A 19,188-nucleotide genomic window follows, 5' to 3' on the forward strand; every position below is an offset into this window, starting at 1 on the left:
GAAAAAAATTAAACCAAGACCCCTTCTCACAAGGCTACTGAGCTGAAGTGGATGGAGGGGAAGGAGTGTCTGGAAATTGCCCTATTTTGCTCATTTGATGCTGAAAACTCCTTGCAATAATGTTACAACCACCAGACAGCAGGCCTTGCTCCCTGCAGCTCCACCTTCAAAAATACACAGAAGATGCTTGATAATTGGGTAGGAAAACGCATCACAGTGCAGATTTGGGGAGCAAGAAACCAAGCTAGAGAATCAAAACCAAACTTCTGCTATAGTAGCCTAGAGTGTTACTAACAGGTAACCACGCTGTCTCCTTATGGAATGGTTTAAAATGTCCCCAGGTACCTTATGGATCCAGCTAGCAGAGGGTTAAATGCATACAGCCAGTCGTGCATATCCTTGTCGCTGCTCGCCTGCAGCAGGATTCCACGATGCTCCGTGCATACTGCAAATGTGTTGGGGGTCTGAAACAGACCAATGCCATGAATGAGTCCACAGGGCTACCTGAGATGACACTGAGCAACATGCAGCACAGTTTGGAGCATTAAGGGACATAGAACAGGACCCAGTCAATGCCAGGGAAGACACTATCACAGTAGGCTATGTTTCCTTGAATGTGAAATTTGTCTGCTTTTCTGAACAGTCACAGATCAGAGCTCTGTTGTGGCTTCTCTGCAGAGGGGAGAGTGGATTCTGACACCATGAGAACATTTCTCATTTTTAAAGGTGCAATGTCATCCTTTGGCACCCCATGCCGACATGGAAACTAGGTGTGAGCTGTCGAGCAGCACAGGATCTCCCTAAAGCTGGCTCTGTGGGGAGTATTAGCACACCACTGTGCTCCTAGACTCTCTTTTCCCTTCACCACCATGTTGTGAACGTCGCTGTTCCTTCCATGTACCAGTTTCTGATCCCTATGGTCTTTCCCCATCCTCGGCCCATAGCCATCACTGTAGCCCCTCCCTTTTACTTTTAACATGGTTTCAGACATGTGCTGCCATTCTGGTTCCCCCCCCCCTGCACTTGCAGCACAGCCTTGGACACGAGCTGTGCTTCCCCTGTTTTGCCCATGTCACGACCTCCTGCAATTACCTTGAGCATGGCCTGTTGGTCCTCACTGTACTCCACCTGAGCGGAGGAGAGGTTGAGGATGGCTCTCTCCACAGAATCCTTGTCCGTGTTGTAGATGTAGACATAGGGGCGCCTCACCACCACATAGCGCTTCACCCAGCCATTGGTGTGAGGCTCGAGGAAGTGCAGGTAGCCTTTCTTTGAGACAATAGGACTGCAAAGGGCAAGACAGGGCAGCCTTATGCTTAGTGACTGCAGAAAACCACCCAGGTGAAAGGGTTAAAACCCCAAGGACTTGTCCCTATTCTTGCTGTTTTGCAGATTCTCCCTCACCTCCTTCCTGCAAATCCCGCCCCCTCTCCCGATGCAGACTGCCAACCTTGAACCTCCTGCCCTGTGACCTTCTCGTCACTTAGCAGCAGCTACTATGAACACCTTCCATCTTCCCATGTCCCTAGCAAGGCTTCCAGCCATTTGAGAAGGGAGTTGTATGTGGCTGTACTGAGACTGGAATACCTGCCCACTCTAGCAGGGAAAGCTCCAGCCATGAGGGCATTCAGAGCACACTGACACTTCCTGCTTCAAATAAATCAACTGCTCATACCTCACCCGGATCTCCTGAATATCAGGGACCAGTAAGCGCTGGGTCTCTTTCTCATCTTCAGGCCCATGTGTAGGAGACTTCTTCTGTTCTCCCTCCGCTACAGGTTCTGGCTCAGGGCTTTCTGCCCTGGAAGAGAGATGGAGGGTTCTGGAAGGGGAAGAAAGGTATTTAATCAAAGTGATGTCTTCACAGTGACTTTTGCCAATAGCCATCTCTGATTTTCTTATGAAAACTGGCTAAATTGGTGTACATGACAGTGACCTACTGATAGCAGTGGCTAGACCAAGGCATAGCTATATCCCTGTGGACATCCCCCCCTCCAAATCACTGTCCATGCTTGTCACTTCTGGTCTTCAAACCTCCCGTGATGCTGGCACTGTTCCTCTTTCGCACAGAGACTGATGATTATGCCCAATCTAATGGTGGGTTGGTGTCTGCACTAGCGATCAGGCTGACCCGGTCTGTGTTTGTTTGGGCCTCACAGTTTGCATTTCTCAGCCCTCAGTGGTCTGGCTGCATCTCTCTTACCTGACCTCAGTGGCATTATACCGTCCTTCTAGCAGTGATGGACAGGTGGAAGAGGGAGTCAGGGTGGTGACACCAAGAGCTGTCATGGAGGGGTCTCTCTGCAGGGTCACAGACATTTCTGAAAGCTGCAGGAGGAAAGGAATCATTTCCTGGAGTCACAATCTAATCTGAGCTATAGGACATGGGCCTGAAGGGCAAAGGCCAAAGTTCAGTCTGGTGAACTGAAGACAATGGCGTTTCACCTGCTTATTCCTGGTATGAATTTGGCCCTAGCTAGGTAACGAGTGCTCTCCCATGCTGCAGAGACAATTCCCATTCCATATTTGCATGGTTACTGGGGTTTTTTAAAGGTCACAGTGAACAGATGTGGGACAGCTTCTCAAAGTCAGTGTGATCCCTAGAGGAGAAGGGAGCTAGGCCGATAAAACACAGTTGAGGGTGCTGTATTTTATAGCTCTTGCCTTTTGGTTAGAGATGATATTTGATATACTTGATATACTAATGCCCTTGATTCCCCGCCCCCCCCCCAGTTTACCAGCTAGGGAAAGTTGTACAGCCCAGCTAGCAGAGGCAGACTCCAGGGATGGGGCAGGTCACCAGACCTTCCTTCTCCCCACGTAGGTAATCTTCAGGGCAGGTCATCTGCTCTTTCCCATACCTTGCCTACATCTCCCTCCCTTTTCCTTTCCCTTCCACTCCTGGGTGCTCCCAATGGAAAAGACATCAGGGACTGGCAGAATCAGATCCACTGGGCCCTGCCCTCCTGTGCTCTGCCTTCCTGTGCTCTGCTCTGGAGAAGTAAGCGGGAGGCAAAGTGGGAAGCTTTGTCACAGTGCTGACACTGGCCTCCTTCTGGAGCTGGCCCTCTAGTCCTGAGGTCCCAGAGCACCGGTCTTTCTAGGCTGGTAGCTGGGGGGTGAGTTTCTGGAAGCCGCTAGATTCACAAGACTGATCCTGCTCCTTCTCAGTCCCATAAGGGAGGAACTGCAGTTAGGCAAGGAGACAGCTATTAGGAGAGGCAACTTCTCTTCCCCTCCTTCTTTGCTTAGCCAAAGCAGAGAGAGACGTGGAGGTGGGAATCTCGTGGAATGCAGCACCATGCACCTCTCTAGTAGCAATGACTGTGGCAGGCCATCGATGTTAGCACACAGAGCCTCCTTAAAGTGGAGTGAAATGGCACCCTGAGGCCTTGTTCACATACCAGCAGGAATCTCCTGCTAAGACAGGGGTTCTCAAACTGGGGGTCGGGACCCTTCAGGAAGTCATGAGGTTATTACATGGGGGTGGGGGTCGCGAGCTATCAACTTTCACCCCAAACCCCGCTTTGTTTCTAGCATTTATAATGGTGTTAAATATATTAAAAAGTGTTTTTAATTTATAAGGGGAGGTTGGACTCAGAGGCTTGCTATGTGAAGGGGTCACCAGTAAAAAAATTTGAGAGCCACTGTGCTAAGATTCCTGATGCAGGCCAGGCCAGGAGCTCACTATCAGCAGGTGTCACTGTCTGAGCAGAACCAGCACTTCCATACTGCTTATCACATCATTGTCAGAGGCAGGGAGTGCTAATGGTGCTTGGAAGTTGGTCCTACCTTGCTCTCGCTGGCGCTGATGCAGACATGGCTGTGACTGTACTCTCTGTTAAATGTATGTGTGAGGAGACGCAAGCACTGCAGGGGAAACAAAAGGCAACATCCAAATGGCAAGCAAGACCTCTCCCCATGAACACGTAAACATCTTCCAGTCTCGCCAGTGACTCTCCCCATCTGCCCTTCTCTGCCAGTTTTGAAATGCGCGGCTCAGCTTCCTCAGGATAAATACTTCAAAGGCAACATTCTGCTGATCAGGAGGATCAACATTCTGCTCATCAGCTGTGAGCACCAAATCCATCTAATGGATTCCCCAGCTTGCCTCAGACCTTCCATGAATTCTCCTTCCACATCTCCTGCCCACTGCCTCCTCCCCTAATCACTACCTCTGCTGAAACCCTCTTCCATGCTGTCACCTCCTTGCACCTTGATGAGGGCCACTCTCTTCCCTGTGGCCTCCCAAGCTTCACTCCAGCCTATGTAGGATGCTGCTGCCCATTTGCTCCCCAGCGTCTAGCCTTCTAGAGGGGCTGGCTTGCTGCAATACAATACCTTGACGGCAAGCTCTTTCTGCCTCTCGCTGGGGGTCTCCAAGGGTGAGCTCCTGCCCTCTGAGGCACCATCTGCTGAGAGTGGAGAGGAGACACAGGAAGTGCTATGGGAGTCAGAATCCTCACTGGAACATGGGGACAGGGACTCCAGGCCTGATCGTTGGGTCGTCTCCAGTTTCTCACGTAGGAGCAGGTAATGTCTCGTCTTCTCAACCTGGAGAAAGACATTCACTTTCAAGTTCAAGTGTCTGGCACTTAACTTCACTTGCATTATTCCCTTCCCACTGCACTGCCTTGTTCAAACACACGGTGATGAGTACCTTGGAGAGAACGAATGTCACAGATCCTACATGGGCTACTACAGGAACGCTTTAAGATGACGTTATACCACAATTATCATAAACTCAAAAAAATGCCTACTAGTGGCCTACCAGAAAAACTCAGTTACCTAGCTTTTGTAACTGTTGTTCTTTGAGACGTGTTACTCCTGTCCGTTCCATGCTAGAACTGTGCGTGCTCACGTGCACGGCTACCAAAGATTTTTCTTAGTGGTATCCATAGGGCCGACTCTGGTGCCTTCTCAGTTCCTTCTTGCCTTTGACTCTGACAGTGGGGTAGGAGGGCAGGTCATGGAATGGACATGAGCAACACATCTCAAAGAATAACAGCTACAAAAGGTAGGTGACTGTAGCGGGGTGACCACCCGCTCCAGCCTGGAAGGGATTGGAAAAGCCCTGCAGAGGGCAAAGTAAAACCCTGGCTGACTGGGGAAAGTGGTTGCAGCTGGGGCCATGCCCCAAACTGAGCAACAGGGCCTTATAAGAAGGCCAGGGAAGCCAGGAGCAAGGAGTCTCCCTGTGCCTGTAGAGGGAGATGGGCCTGGCTGCAGGGAGCTGAAGACAGACTACCTGAGTGAAGCAGGGCTGGGGACAGGCGGAGGAGCTAGGGAGCTCTAGCCTGGAAAGCCCCAGACTGCAGCCTAGCAGATGGCCTAGGGGTTGCAGAGGGCAGCCCAGGGGTAGGCCAAGGCAGCAGGTCCAAACCCTCCTTGCCAGTGATGAGTAGGCTGATACTGCAGTCTGCCCCAGGGTGTGGGGCTAGACAATGACTGGCAGTAGCCATAAACTGAGGTGAGGTGGGGACAGAGGGTGGGGGTTTCCAAGGGAGGGGAGACCCTGAGAAAGAGGGGTTACTGCCAGGGGGCAGCACCCCAGGTAAAAGAGGCACTGGGGTCCAGGGAGGGACATGGGGGCCAGAAGACAGGTGGATCACTGGCTGCAGAGGGCGCTCCTGTCTGGCAGTGAGCTAATTCCTAGAAGTCACCAGCAGGAGGCTCCGCAGGGGTGAGTCCACACATCTACAGTGACCATTTTTACTTCTTCGTGTGCTTGCTCATGTTGATTCCATGTTAGGTGACTCATAAACAATATCCCTGGAGATGGGCTCAGCATTCATGGTTGTGCTGCTTGCAACACTGCTCTGCTGAAGCTGGCAGCATCCCAGGCCATGATGGTGTAGTGGGACACAAAGTGAAGACCAGATGGCAGCTCTACAGATATCCTGGATCAGTACCTGCGCAAGGAAGGCTGCTGACGAAGCTTGCACTCTGGTGGAATGGGCAGTCACAATGGCTGGAGGCGACACACCGCTTGCTCATAGCAGAATCTGATGCAGGAGGTTATCACAAGAAGATTCTCTGAGTGGACATGGGCAGACCTTTCATCCTGTCCGCCACTGTGATTAAGAGCTGTGTTGACTCAGTGAAAAGTTTGGTCCTCTTGATGTAGAAGGCTAAGGCCTGCCTAACATCCAAAAAGTTTAACTGACACTTCTTGTTTGTCTTGTGAGGCTTCAGAAAGAAAACCAGTAGAAAAATGTCCTGATTATTGTGGAACTGTGACACCACCTTAGGTAAGAAAGCTGGGTGGGGATGCAGCTGGACCTTTTCCTTGCAGAACACTGTATAAGGCGGTTCAGATATCAACGCTCTAATCCTGGAGGCCCTGAGAGCCGAAGTAATAGCCACCAGGAAGGAGACCTTCTATGAGAGGAGCAGCAGAGAACATGAAGCCAGAGGCTAGAAAGGCGGGCCCATGAGCCTCGCTAGCACCAGGTTTAGGTCCCAAAGAGGGAGTGGATCATGAACCTGCAGGTATAGCCTCTCCAGACCTTACAGGAACCTGATTATCATGTTATAAGCAAAGATTGATCTGTCCTGGACTGGAGGGTGAAAGGCTGATATGACTGACAAGTGAGCCTTGGTGCTTGAGATGGAGCAGGTAGTCCAAGGTGGATTACAGTGATGCCCAGGAGGGAGAGAGACATGAGCCCATGGTCCAACAGGTGAAGCACTTCCACTTAGCCAGATAAGTTTCCCTGATGGAGGGCTTCCTCCTACCCAACAGGATATGCTGGACTTGGTCCAAGCAAACCTCTTCCTCTGCATTCAGCCATGTAGAAGCGACGCCATCAGATGCAGTGATGCTAGGTTCAGATGGAGCAGACAGCCTCAGTTCTGTGAGAGCAAGTCCAGTTGAAGCAGGAACTCTAGTGGGGTTGCCACCAACAGGTCCAAAAGTATGCCAAACCAGTGCTGGTGAGGCCATGCTGGAGCTACCAGGATGCCCTTCACTTTGTCCCTCTTGACCTTCAGTAGGACCTTGTGAAGCAGGGGTATCGGTGGGAAGGTGTACAGCAGTGTTCCCATCCAAATGAGCAGGAAAGCGTTGGACAGGGAGCCTCTGGCTAGCCCGCAAAACAAGCACAACTACTGACAATTCCTGTTATGACTGAACACGAATTGGTCCACCTGGGGAGTCCCCCACTTTCGGACGATCATGCTGATGATCTCTGGGTGGAGTGACCACTTGTAGAGAGAGGAGAAGGACCTGCTGAGGAGATCCACCCATGCATTTCAAGTGCTCAGGAGGGTCAAAGCATAGGCATTGACTCCATGGGAGCTCTGGGGCTGGAGCACCCACAGGGAAAAATTAGTGGGTGCATTGCACCCACCGGCAGCCAAGCTCCCTACTCCTTGCCTCCTTCCCCTCCCCCCCCAGCATGCCGCATCCCCCCTCCTCCCTCTTCCTCCCAGTGCTTCCTGCCTCACAGCCGCCTAACAGCTGTTTGGCAGCACTTAGGACTTTCCGGGAGGGAGGGAGGGAGGGGGAGGAGCGCGCACATGGTGTGCTCAGGGGAGGGGGTGGAGAAGGGGCAGGGACTTGGCCGAAGAGGGTGGGGCAATGGTGGTGCAGGGGCGGGAAGAGATGGGGCAGGGCAGGAGTTAAGCACCCACCAGGCAGAGGGGAAGTTGATGCCTATGGTGCACAGCCTCGAGATGAATGGCATGATGCTCACAGAAGTCTCACAGGTAAAGAGTCTCTTGACACAGAGCAGATGACTGAGCTCTGTCTTGCGTGTTGATGTAAAACATTACAGCTGTATTGTCCATTAAGATCTGTACCACTCTTCCCCTTAGATAGGGGAGGAATACCTGGTAAACCAGGCGTATCACCTTGAGTTCCCTGACATTTATGTGGCGGGAACAATCCTCCTGAGACCAGAGGCCTTGGCCATTCCAGATCTGATTTGTTGGAGACCAACATTACTGATGGGAGCGGAACTACGAAAGGGACCTCATCCAAAACAGCTCCATCTACCAAGACAGAGATGACAGGACATTTGACCACTAAGTCCAAATTGTGTCTGTTGGGAGAGAAGTCCGAAGCCAGCCATATCTGTAGAGATCTGAGCTGTAGCTGCGCGTCAAGCCACGTAGGTATAGACTGCCATGTGACCTAGCAGCTTGAGGCATACCCGGGTAGTCGTGAGCGGGTGGGCTCTGACATGCTCAATGAGATCCAACATAACTCAAAATTGGGACGCCGGCAGGTAGGCTCTGGCATGGGTGGAGTTAAATACTGCTCCTATAAAAGCTCTATTCTTAGAACGGGAGTCTGAGTCGATTTTTGTTCGTTGATAAGCAGGCCTAGATCCTGACATGTGGCTTGCACGAAAGAAAGGCCACACTGCACCTGGTCCTGTGACCCGCCTCTGACAAACCAGTCATTGAGGTATGGGTAGATCTGAATGCCTCAGTGCCTCAGGTAAGTGGCCACCACCACCATGCACTTCCTGTATCAAGATGGAAGGCGCTGCAGTCTGCTCTCCCAATTAGGCTGTGGATGACAGCCGGGAGTAAAGTCCTGGCATCATAGGGAGCCCTCATGGGTTCCAGTTTGGCCAATGTAGTGGCCATTGACCTTGCAGCCAGACATTCGCTGCAGGGTTGGTACCACATGGGCCAAATGGTGCCTTTGGGACTGGGAAACAAAATCCCCTTCTAATTCTGAGGAGGACTTCTTTCTTGAGGACCACGGTGGCACTAACGGTGCCTCTCACTGCTGTCTGTGGTGCAGGGCTGAGCGGTACTGAGGGGAAGGTGACCGGAGGCAGGGACACAGAGATCGGTGCTGCATCGGAGACTGGTGTCGAGTTGGTGATGAGACACATGGAGAAGGAAACCGAGGCATCGGAGATCAGGAACAGGACCTCAATGAGCGGCGGTGCAATGATGGTGACCAGTGCTGGGAGGAGGGCAGCCAGTACCTGGGAGATTGGGACTGACGCCGTGAGGTTGGTGATCTGTGTCTCGGAGCTGGGGATCGGGAACATGGGGCTGGGGACCAGGGACATGGGGTCAGAGACCACAGACGCGGTGCTGGAGACAAGAGACTTGGAGTTGTGGATTGGTGTCAGGACTGTGGTGAATGGTGATGACCAAGTAACCACTGGGGCAACGCCATGGAAGGCTTTCCTTTGGGATGGGGAGGTCTTCACTGGCTCCACCGATGGAGGGAAGTTCCATGGTGTATGCGGTACAAATAGGGCCATCAGGTCCCTGGTCACTTGAAAGACCTCCAGCACTGAGGGCACCATAAGGTATATGGGACCCCTGCTGCTGCCTGGAGTCAGAGGCAGTTCTGTACTGGGCTTGCAGCCCTGGGCAGAGAGGCTGCACCTTTCAGTCCTGACAAAGGCAGATGGGCCAACATGGGTCCTTTGCCTGCCGCCTTTCCCGTCCTTGTTCGAGACCAGGGAGCGCCCATGCTCAGCGCGCTGCTTCCTGTGGTGCTTCTATGGCAATGGCAATGGTGAGCAGTGCCAAGCTGAAGCCAGTGCCGGTGGGGTGCTCTGGACCAAGGCTGAAGTACTAGGCACTGAGTCGGAGCAGGGGGGTTCCAAGGCTGGTCTAAGTGCTGCCTCCATCAGAAGGGCTTGGAGATGAATCTCTCTGTCTTTTTGAATAACGAGGAGTCAGGTGGCATCTTAAAGACTAACAGATTTATTTAGGCATAAGCTTTTGTGGGTAAAAAAACCACTTCTTCAGATGCATCGAAAGCTCATGCCCAAATAAATCTGTTAGTCTTTAAGGTGCCACCAGACTCCTCATTGTTTTTGTGGCTACAGACTAACATGGCTACTTCTCTGATGCTTGACATCATGCAAGGCTCTCTTTTTGAGTGCATGCTGTAGAACAGGCCTGCACAACATGCGGCCTACGGAACCTCACTGTGCGGCCCGTGGGGGGATTTTAAATCCCCTGCACACGGCGCTCTGCGGGCAGCCCTGAGCCCTTTAAATCTCAGCCGCAGCCAGGAATCAAAGGGCTCTGGGCTGCTGTTAGAGTTTCCCAACTGCGGCTGGGATTTAAAGGGCTCAGGGCTCCCCATGCTGCAGGCACCCCAGAGCCCTTTGAATCCTGGCCACAGCTCCGGCGGCGCGGCCGGCTGGGATTTAAAGGGCTCAGGGCTCCCCGCGGCTGCCGGCAGCCCAGAGCCCTTTGAATCCCCGCCCACGGCCGCTGATTGCCCCTTCCCCCAGACCCCTGCCCCAATTGCCCCCCAGGACCCCCACCCCCTATCTAAGCATCGCTGGTCCTTGTCCCCTGATACCCCTCTTCCGGGACCCCTGCCCCTAACTGCACCCCCGGACCCCACCTCCTATCTAAATGCCGCTGCTCCTTGTCCCCAGATTGCCCCCTCCCGAGACCCTTGCCCCTAACTGCCCCTTGGGACTCCAGCCCCTATCTAAGCCTCCCTTCTCCTTGTCCCCAACTGCCCCCTCCTGAGACCCCCCCAGGACCCCAACCCCTACCCGTCCCGATAAACCCCTGGGACTCCCATGCCTATCCAACTGCTGCCTGTCCCCTGACTGCCCCCCCGAACCTCCGCCCCATCCAACCCCCCCGCTCTCTGTCCCTTGACTGCCCCCTGGAACCCCCTACCCCTTCTCCAACCCCCAGCCCCTTTACTGTGCCACTCAGACCAGCATGTCTGGCTCCGTGCAGCTCCAGACACGTTGCTGCCATGCTCCCCCGCGGAGCCCACAGCCCCCGTCCCCGCAGCACCCGCCTTCCAGATCTGAACACCTCAAAATTCAGGAGTGCTCAAGCTCAGTTTGGGCAGCTGTTACTTCATTTCTCCCAAATCAAATATACTGATCCACTGTAACTTGCTGTAGAAAAAGTAGGATAAAATTGAGCAAGAAATGCTTATTAGGACTGGAATTGCTATTTTCAACAGCCGTTGCCTTTTTGTTTGTTTAAAAGGAAGACAGTGATATTGCATTGGCAAATTCCCCATAGAAAGAAAGAGTAGAACAAAAGAATAATAAAGGCACCTCAACTTTTCCTCATTTATGGAGGACAGTCTTATAATATGCATCCAGATATCCTCCAATCACACAAGCTGAAAATTGTTCCACTTTACTGCAGCTCTGTAACCATATGGGAACCAATCCTGTCTGTGTTTTGTGCACATCCAAAATTCCTGCTGAATGACCCACTCTGGGAACGAGTTACCTGGGGCAGCAGGAGGTGTGTGTGTGGGAGGGGAGCACTGGTCGAGGGGGAGCCCAGGGCTGAGGCAGAAGCGGGGTGGGGGAAGGGCACTGGTAGGAGGAAAGGGGGAAGCCCAGCGCTGGGGTGGCAGAGGGTGTGTGGGTGGGGGGAGAGCCCAGGACTGAGGCAGCAAGGAGGTACAGGGGGGAGCCCAGGGCTGGGACAGGGGGCAGCAAAAAACCTTGAGCCAGCCCTGCTGGGTTCCCCCAGTCGCCAGAGCCCCAAGCCCTTTAATTTGACTCTGAGGGCTCCCAGCCACCTCTTCAGCTGGGAGCCCCTGGTTGATTTAAAATAAAGTATCACCTCCCCACCCCCAACCTTCCTTTTTGGCCCACAGCTATTTTGGTGGGGCGGCGCCGGGGAAGGAGGGTTTGTTTCCGTAGGGCTGGGCGGCCCTGGGGCGGGGTGTTTCTGCGGGGCCGGGCGGTTTCGGCCCTCAGCTGTTTTCTTTGGAGTAATGTGGCCCTCGCCGCTTTACGAGTTGTGCAGGCCTGCTGTAGAACCGTTACAAATTTTGCACTTCTCTTTAACATGCAATTCCTCCAGACACTTCAGATAGCTTGTGTGGGGGTCACTGAACAGCATGAGGCTTGTGGCAAACAGCACATGGTTTGAATCCTGGGGACCGGGGCATGCATAAGGGGATTAATGACTATTCTAACTTAACTAACTCTACTTAAGGTAATTATACAAAACTATATACAAAAACTGTGAAAGGTAAATCACTAAGAGCACTTGCGAATCACAAAGGGAGAAAGTCGCTCCAGCAACCATCGTGGGCAGTAAGAAGGGACTGAGATGGCACAGTGCCTGCCAGTGGCACCTCATATACCAGCGCATGAGCACAGGGCTCCGGGGGGCACCAGAGCCAACCCTACGGATACCACTAAAGGAAAAATCTCTGGCAGTCGTGTACCTGAAATTGACATGAACCATAGAAGATTAGGGTTGGAAGAGACCTCAGGTCATCTAGTCCAACCCCCTGCTCAAAGCAGGACCAACATCAACTAAATTATCACAGCCAGGGTTTTGTCAAGCCAGGCCATAAAACCTCTAAGGATGGAGATTCCACCACTTCCCTAGTGAACTAGTGAAATAGTTTTTCCTAATATCCAACGTAGACTTCCCCCGCTGCAACTTGAGACCACTGCTTCTTGTTCTGTCATCTGCTACCACTGAGAACAACCTAGCTCCATCATCTTTGGAATCCCGCTTTGGGTAGTTGAAGGCTGCTATCAAATCCCCCCTCACTCTTCTCTTCTGCAGACTAAGTAAGCCCAGTTCCCACAGCCTCTCCTCGAAAGTCATGTGTCTCAGCACCCTAATCATTTTCACTGCCCTCTGCTGGACTCTCTCCAATTTGTTCAAATCCTTTCTATAGTGGGGGCCCCAAAACTGGATGCAATACTCCAGATGTGGCCTCACAGGTGCCCAATAGAGGGGAATAATCACTTCCCTTGATCTGCTGGCAATGCTCCTACTAATGTATCCCAGTATGCCATTAGCCTTCTTGGCAACAAGGGCACACTGTTGACTCATATCCAGTTTCTTGTCCACTGTAATCCCCAAGTCCTTTTCTGCAGAACTGCTGCTTAGCCAGTCGGTCCCCAGCTTGTAGCAGTGCATGGGATTCTTCTGTCCTAAGTGCAGGACTCTGCACTTGTCCTTGTTGAATCTCATCAGATTTCTTTTGGCCCAATCCTCCAATTTGTCTAGGTCACTCTGGACCCTAACCCTACCCTCCAGCGTATCTACCTCTCTTCCCAGCTTAGTCAGATCCGCCAATTTGCTGAGGGTGCAATCCATCTCACTTGGATTAATGAAGCAAGCACTTGAAGAAGAACATAAGAGACCTCTGCACAGCCCTCCCTGCTAAAGCTTCGTAGGTCCAAACTGCCACACACTAATGCTTGATCTCTGCAAGAGAAGCCATGGGGATGGAGTCAAATGGCAGGAAAGCAGCACCAGCAGTTGCATCTTGTATCCGCTTCTAGTGTACCTCAAAGGCAAAGCATCAGACACACCTTAATGGACATAGGTAGGAGAAGCTGCCAGTTAAACAGGATGTTTGACCGTGCATTTGGCCATTACAAGTCAAGGTCCACTGGTTGACTGAAGTTCCTGGCAATAGGTTTCTAGGGTGCAGTCTTACCTCTTGTAGGAGGCTGAGTTTCTCCAGCTCCCACTGATGATCCAGGATGAGGCTGTCACTTCGAGGTCTCCACCCAGCCAGGTTCTCCTCGCCGCGCACGTATGCAACAGAGGTGTCCAGCACACGCCTGCGTCGTCTCTGCATACCTGAAGGATTGAAACTATCTACTTTAGAGATCATTGTTCATGCCTTTAGATTGGAAGCTGGGGCTGGGAAGATGGAGAATGGCCTAAGGTGATGCACATCTAATTGCAGACATGCTCTATATACCTGCACTGCAGCGTGTGTGTGTGTGTGTGTGTGTGTGTGTGTGTGTGTGTGCGTGTGTGTGTGTGTGAGAGAGAGAGAGAGAGAGATTTTGGGGAGATAACGACATGCATAGATTAGCCATTCTCCGTCTCCTCACCACCCACCATGGGACTGAATATACTGGGTTGCTGCAGGTGCTGACCTTCACAACCTGTCATCTAATGAAGACAGAAAGGGCCACACATATTAATCCCCTTAAGCCAATGGCATGACACCAGGGATGGATTTGTTCCCCAAAGTTTAAGTCCTTTTTAAAAATAAGCAGCCAAAACAATCCAACCCCAAAATGAATCCCACGGGTTTTGGTCCCCTTTAAGTTCCAGCAATGGAGTCCCCCTGGGGAAAATAACCCTAAAACAACCTAGAGGTAGAGATGAACTTCCCACCTGGACTGCCGGCATCAGCCACACGGCAAAGGCTGAGCTCATACACCCCAGTCACACGGTTACTGCAAGCAAACGGAAGGCAACAGGTTACACACTGCTGAGGGCAGATGCTCCTCACACAGACCCTTTTCTGCGGGAGGCAGTGGCTGGGAGGTGGCATCTAGGGAAATGGGGCTCATGTCCCAGCTGCGACAATGGTGGGTGTGCCCTAGTTCTCATTACAAAGCGACTACCCAGTGATAACAATGTGGTACATAATTTATTAGAAGAGTGTTGAACAAGCTCTTGCTCTGGCAATGTCCTTCAAATTCTCCTCCTGAATGTTCATACTCATGTGGTGGGGACTGCAGTCCTGGGACTGAGTCCACTTCTTGCTGTCTAGCACATTGCAACAAAGGGTTAGTAGTGCATTAAACACCCTCAAGTGATTCTTCTTTTCTCCCAGGGAAAATCCCTGGGAGCCCTATGCCTGCCCTCAAGCTGATCTTCTTTACTCTCCCACTCTCAGGTCAATGCTGGATGGACTAGTCTAGCTGAAAAGGACTGGACATTGGTCCCTTCAGAGCCCATCAGTGCTGCCTCTGTGCTGGCTGAGTGGGTAGGTGGGGGTCATGAGGTACTTCTTCCTTGCCAGCTTGAGAACAGCAATCCTACAGCCCCAGCATACTGTGCGACTACTAGATAACCAGGTTAGCCAGCATCCTCCCATGGAACACAGTATCTGGATCCTGGGGCTGTTATAATGCACTGATTTCTCTGTTTCCGGACAAGGGAGGAAGGAAAGGAGAGAAAGATCATTATAGACCATTCCAGAACCTCAGCATTAGTCCCTGTTCTCATGTCCCTTCTGGCAGAGAACAATGCACGTGAACACGCAGCACTGCACAATCACCAGGAAACACAGGGCCTAATTCTTCATGACTTTGCACTTTGTATAATCATTTCCCCCTATGCACTGAGTACAATCATTTGCCCCATCCAGATCAGAACGGAAGCATTTCACACTCACGCACTGTGCACAGATTTCACTGTCTACACAAGGTGCAAGGCTGTGAGGAACCAGGTGCATGATTTCTAGCTGTGCCAGACAGAATATATTTCCTGCGATACCCTTGTTAGAGGACTGCACTTGATGCAGCTTGTTCAAGGCTATGTTGCCAATCCAACCCATCAGAACAGCCTATGCCATTTAGTTTCTTACAAACATAACAAAGCCCTCACCCCATGCTCTGGGTGGCCCAGCACAGTTTCATTCCACAGTGCAATGGCTGGATAGAACAGACTGCTCTTTCAACCCTAATAGATACACACCAGCAAACAAAATAAAAGCCCTCTACAACAAAAATCATAATTTTTCCAGTCCTGAATCGTGCCCTCCTCAAGACATTTTTGCAAAAAGAAATTCTGTTTTAGTTAATAAAGTCCAGGTTTTTGTCAAAAAAACAAACAAACAAACTTTTGTTTCGTATTTGGTAACAGTTTTAAACCAAAACACTTTCTTGATAGAAACCTGAAAACTTTCAACAACAATGAACAAATCTTTTTCATCAACCTTTTTGGCAGGAGAAAATAATCATTTCCTGGCCAGGTCTGGTTATCCCGCCCTCTGCATGACAAACACAGAGCTCCTCTGGAATCAATTACATCAATAAATCAGGATCCTCTGATCAGGAACCTGCAGTGTGTGGAACTAGTTTACTCACTTAATAGAGGGGCAAGGGCCAGATTTGCAAAAGTATTTGATGCAGATAGAAGCATAATGGGATATTTAAAAGCTGCTATATGCCTAAGTACCTTTGAGGACTTGGGCCTAAGTGCCTTGGGAAGGTTTGGGGTGACCAGCACTATGGACAGATAAGACATTGTCACTGTTAATAACCATTGCTACTTATTTTTCAGTGTCTTCCTTCCTCCTTTGGAAAAGGAAAGGAGATTCCTCTACCTCTCTGAGGCTCGCAGGCTCCCACTGCCAAAGAGATTGCGGATGGAGCGAGATGCTGGAAGTTTAGCATCTCTGGAGTAGAAGACCATGCAGAAATCTTTGGTGATCACAGCTGGCTGGGTGCAGTTTTCCATCTGCAGTAGGGTGGAGAAAGAGGATGAAGGGAGAATTATGGAGACGGTTCGTAATGAGGCTAACGTCAATTCCTCCCCATCAGTTTGAGTGAGGGATGACAGCATCTGTAATGTTAGTAAAAACCACTGTGTCTGAGTGGTCCATATTCAGAGAGAAGAGCACACTGTGACTAGACAATGGTGATTCCATGGCTTTATCATATGTTATTTCCTAATATACATGCCTCAAACTATGAGGCTGGCCATTCTAGAATGACTCAAGCATGCCCAGGGAAAGTGGATATCAGCTGGGGGATTACTTCTTTCCTGCTTTACACTTGGGACTTCGCAAAGGCCAAACTGCCTACTGTATAAAGAATATTCAGCAGAGGCGTGTGGGCTTGATTCTCCACTGTGCCAAACTATTCTGCTCCGTTGGTCCTGGGTTTCTGCAAGAAGATTTCCCCACCACTCTGATAAAAAGCTTTTGGTTGGGGAGGGCTAACCTTAGAGAAAATGCCTGTCCTCACAGAGTTAATAGCCTTGAGAAAAACTAGGCCTAAACCAAGCAAGGGCACTTTAAAATGGGCACTGCCTTTTCAGGAACATGCTCAATGAATGTTAAGTATCCTCGTGCCTTTCCCCAGCTGCTGATAATAACCAGCCCTTTCTTCTCTGTTACATGCAGTGACCTTCTTTGTGTTCCTGACACCAGCTGTCTAGTTTTCAGCATGTTTCCTTCCAGATGCTGCCCAGAGCTAAACTTTCCACTTACCCCCAAACTGCACTGTTAGCACTGGGCCCCATCCCACCAGGTGCTGAGCACCCTTGACTCCCACTGATCTTGCAAGAGGCACTCTGCTCTGCACAGGACCACTCCTGCTGACTGAAGACCTGGCCCAGCCCAACAGCCCTACCCCGATGACAGCACTCTGGCACTGGAAAACAATCATCCGTGTCACTGCAGGGAACTGCTGACCATCTGGAGGAGAACACAAGCTCAGAGAGATGGATACAGCGTGCAGAGAAACACCAAGTGCTGGACTGTCACCTGACAATGCAGCCTGAGGAAGGGCTTGTGTGTAGCTGTGCTGCTCTACAAACAGGGCATGACTTAGATTCTAACTTTCTCTCAAGCATTGGTTCTGGTGTGCAGGCTGGCAGGTGGTGCTCTCACTCCCTGCCCACCTGCACAAGGTGTAGTGCCTGTATGGGCTTTGGCAATGAGCACCCCTTATGCCCTGTTACTGCCAAAGGCATAGCAATGTTCCCAGCCAAGTCTGATGGTTCTAATTCTGCGCTGCACCTGCAGCTCTGGGTTATCTGGCAGTGTAAGAACTGTCTGCATGTGAAGGATAGTGTACATTGCGCAAACATCTTGAGTTACTTGGAAGAACTGGAGTAGCTCATGCAAGGGACTGGAGTAGAGAGAAGGTGGAAGAACCTTGCTCTCACAGACCATATTGCCTACTCTGTGTGCTGACGGGCAGGTTAAGGAATAGTGGAAGGTTCTTGCCTCAATGTAAGCAGACAGGGTAATGAAGATTTTCTCTCTGTAAGGGGTGACTCGGTTCAACAGCAGGGAGTTATGCATGGAGCTGTCCCACGCTGCTTCAAACTGGTAAAATGTTCTGGAAGGAAACAGCAGAGGCCTGGTAAAAACACAACTACACCTTAAGTCAGAGCTGCAGAAACATGTAACATGCACACACAACACCACATTTGTGACAGATGGGCAGCCATTCTGGAGTTCTCAGGTTCAAGTCAACTCTCAGAAGGAGCAGGCTGAGGGGAACCCCCCCTCCTCCCCCAGCTCTGAAAGATATTGTAACATTTCCGTGAGGAAGCTTCATTTGAGGGGTTTGCATTGCAAATTTGAGGAAGAATCTCCTGTGTAGATTAAACATAGACAGAGAAGATTTGAAAGCAGTGGGATGCAGCCTACTGGCAATACTATTGAAATGGGAGAAGTGCGAGAAAGAGGTGGAGGGAGAGCAAAAGAAGGACAGAAAGAAAGCTAGAGGAGGAGATGGAGGAAAGGAAATAGCTGTATCAGCACCAGGTACTGTCTCTAGCCAAAAGAAATGTGCAGCACTCCAGGACCACATCTGTGCAGTTAAATGTGGATAACAAACAGGCTTCCTTCCACGCAAAGGAAGAATGACTTTTCTGTGAGCATGGTCAGAACGGAAAAGAGTGAGGATGCTTAGTAGAGTTATTTCTGTCATCTCTCTCAGGCACTTTATGCTCTCTGTGATTTTTTTTTTTTACCTTTTACCTGACACCAAATCCCACCACTTCCCTTCAAGATTAAGCTGTGAGCTCAAAGTGTCCATCAAAGCTTGGCAGTTAATTCGTTCCTACTGTTCATCTCTGGCACACAGCCACAGGTTCTGAGCCAATTCAGCACTGGCCTAAGCGAGTTCAACTCCAGTGAAGTCAATGGAGCTCCATAGTGTCAGGGTGAATTTGATCCTCCATGTTCATTGTCCCCTTGCTCCCCCCGTCATTTAAAGTCTGTGCTAAATTAAGAGGGGCTAGGCTGACAGAGGAATTGAATATCCATGGTCCCAAAGCATTTAAACATGGGCGTAACTAAAGTACTGCTTAGGTGGCTTTGAAGTCAAGGGGATGTAAGCATGTGCCTAACATTAAGCTTGTGTTTCCATGCTTTGCTGAATAGAGATGGATTTCTGAACCAGGGCCCACGCTCATTCTTTCTAAACACTTCCACTCTGGCCACCAACATATCCACTCATTGTCCCTTTCTCCTGTGAAATTAGCTGCACTGATCTCAAGAAGTAAATATGTGCATATACTGGAATACAGAGCTGGGCTTTTGAGAAGTTTGCCTGCCAAATTAATGCAGTTTTGGGAGAGACAAGCTGGTACCATAAAAGATATCAATCCTGCCCACAGGTAATCAGAACTGGTAGCAACTGTGCTCTGCTGCACTTCCTGGAAACATCTCTTCTAAAGACAGGACTCCCATGAAGGACATCACAGCCTCACAATTCTTGCCCTATCATTTTGAAGGTCAATATT

General features: G+C 50.7%; 1 protein-coding gene across 1 annotated transcript in view; it reads right to left on the reverse strand.

Moving 5' to 3' along the window:
• Nucleotides 1–19,188, reverse strand: part of KIF1A (kinesin family member 1A) — a 185,183-nt gene that overhangs the window by 7,845 nt on the left and 158,150 nt on the right. The window contains exons 39-48 of the mRNA XM_050965747.1: nt 17,660–17,774; nt 16,031–16,164; nt 14,089–14,150; nt 13,394–13,539; nt 4,342–4,554; nt 3,793–3,870; nt 2,204–2,328; nt 1,676–1,822; nt 1,093–1,285; nt 346–464 (exon numbers count right to left, since the gene is read on the reverse strand). Of these exons, the coding sequence (XP_050821704.1) occupies nt 346–464; nt 1,093–1,285; nt 1,676–1,822; nt 2,204–2,328; nt 3,793–3,870; nt 4,342–4,554; nt 13,394–13,539; nt 14,089–14,150; nt 16,031–16,164; nt 17,660–17,774 (1,332 nt within the window). The remainder of the gene's footprint in view (nt 1–345; nt 465–1,092; nt 1,286–1,675; nt 1,823–2,203; nt 2,329–3,792; nt 3,871–4,341; nt 4,555–13,393; nt 13,540–14,088; nt 14,151–16,030; nt 16,165–17,659; nt 17,775–19,188) is intronic.

This window comes from Gopherus flavomarginatus, chromosome 8, assembly GCF_025201925.1.
Source record: "Gopherus flavomarginatus isolate rGopFla2 chromosome 8, rGopFla2.mat.asm, whole genome shotgun sequence".
NCBI lineage: Eukaryota > Metazoa > Chordata > Testudines > Testudinidae > Gopherus > Gopherus flavomarginatus.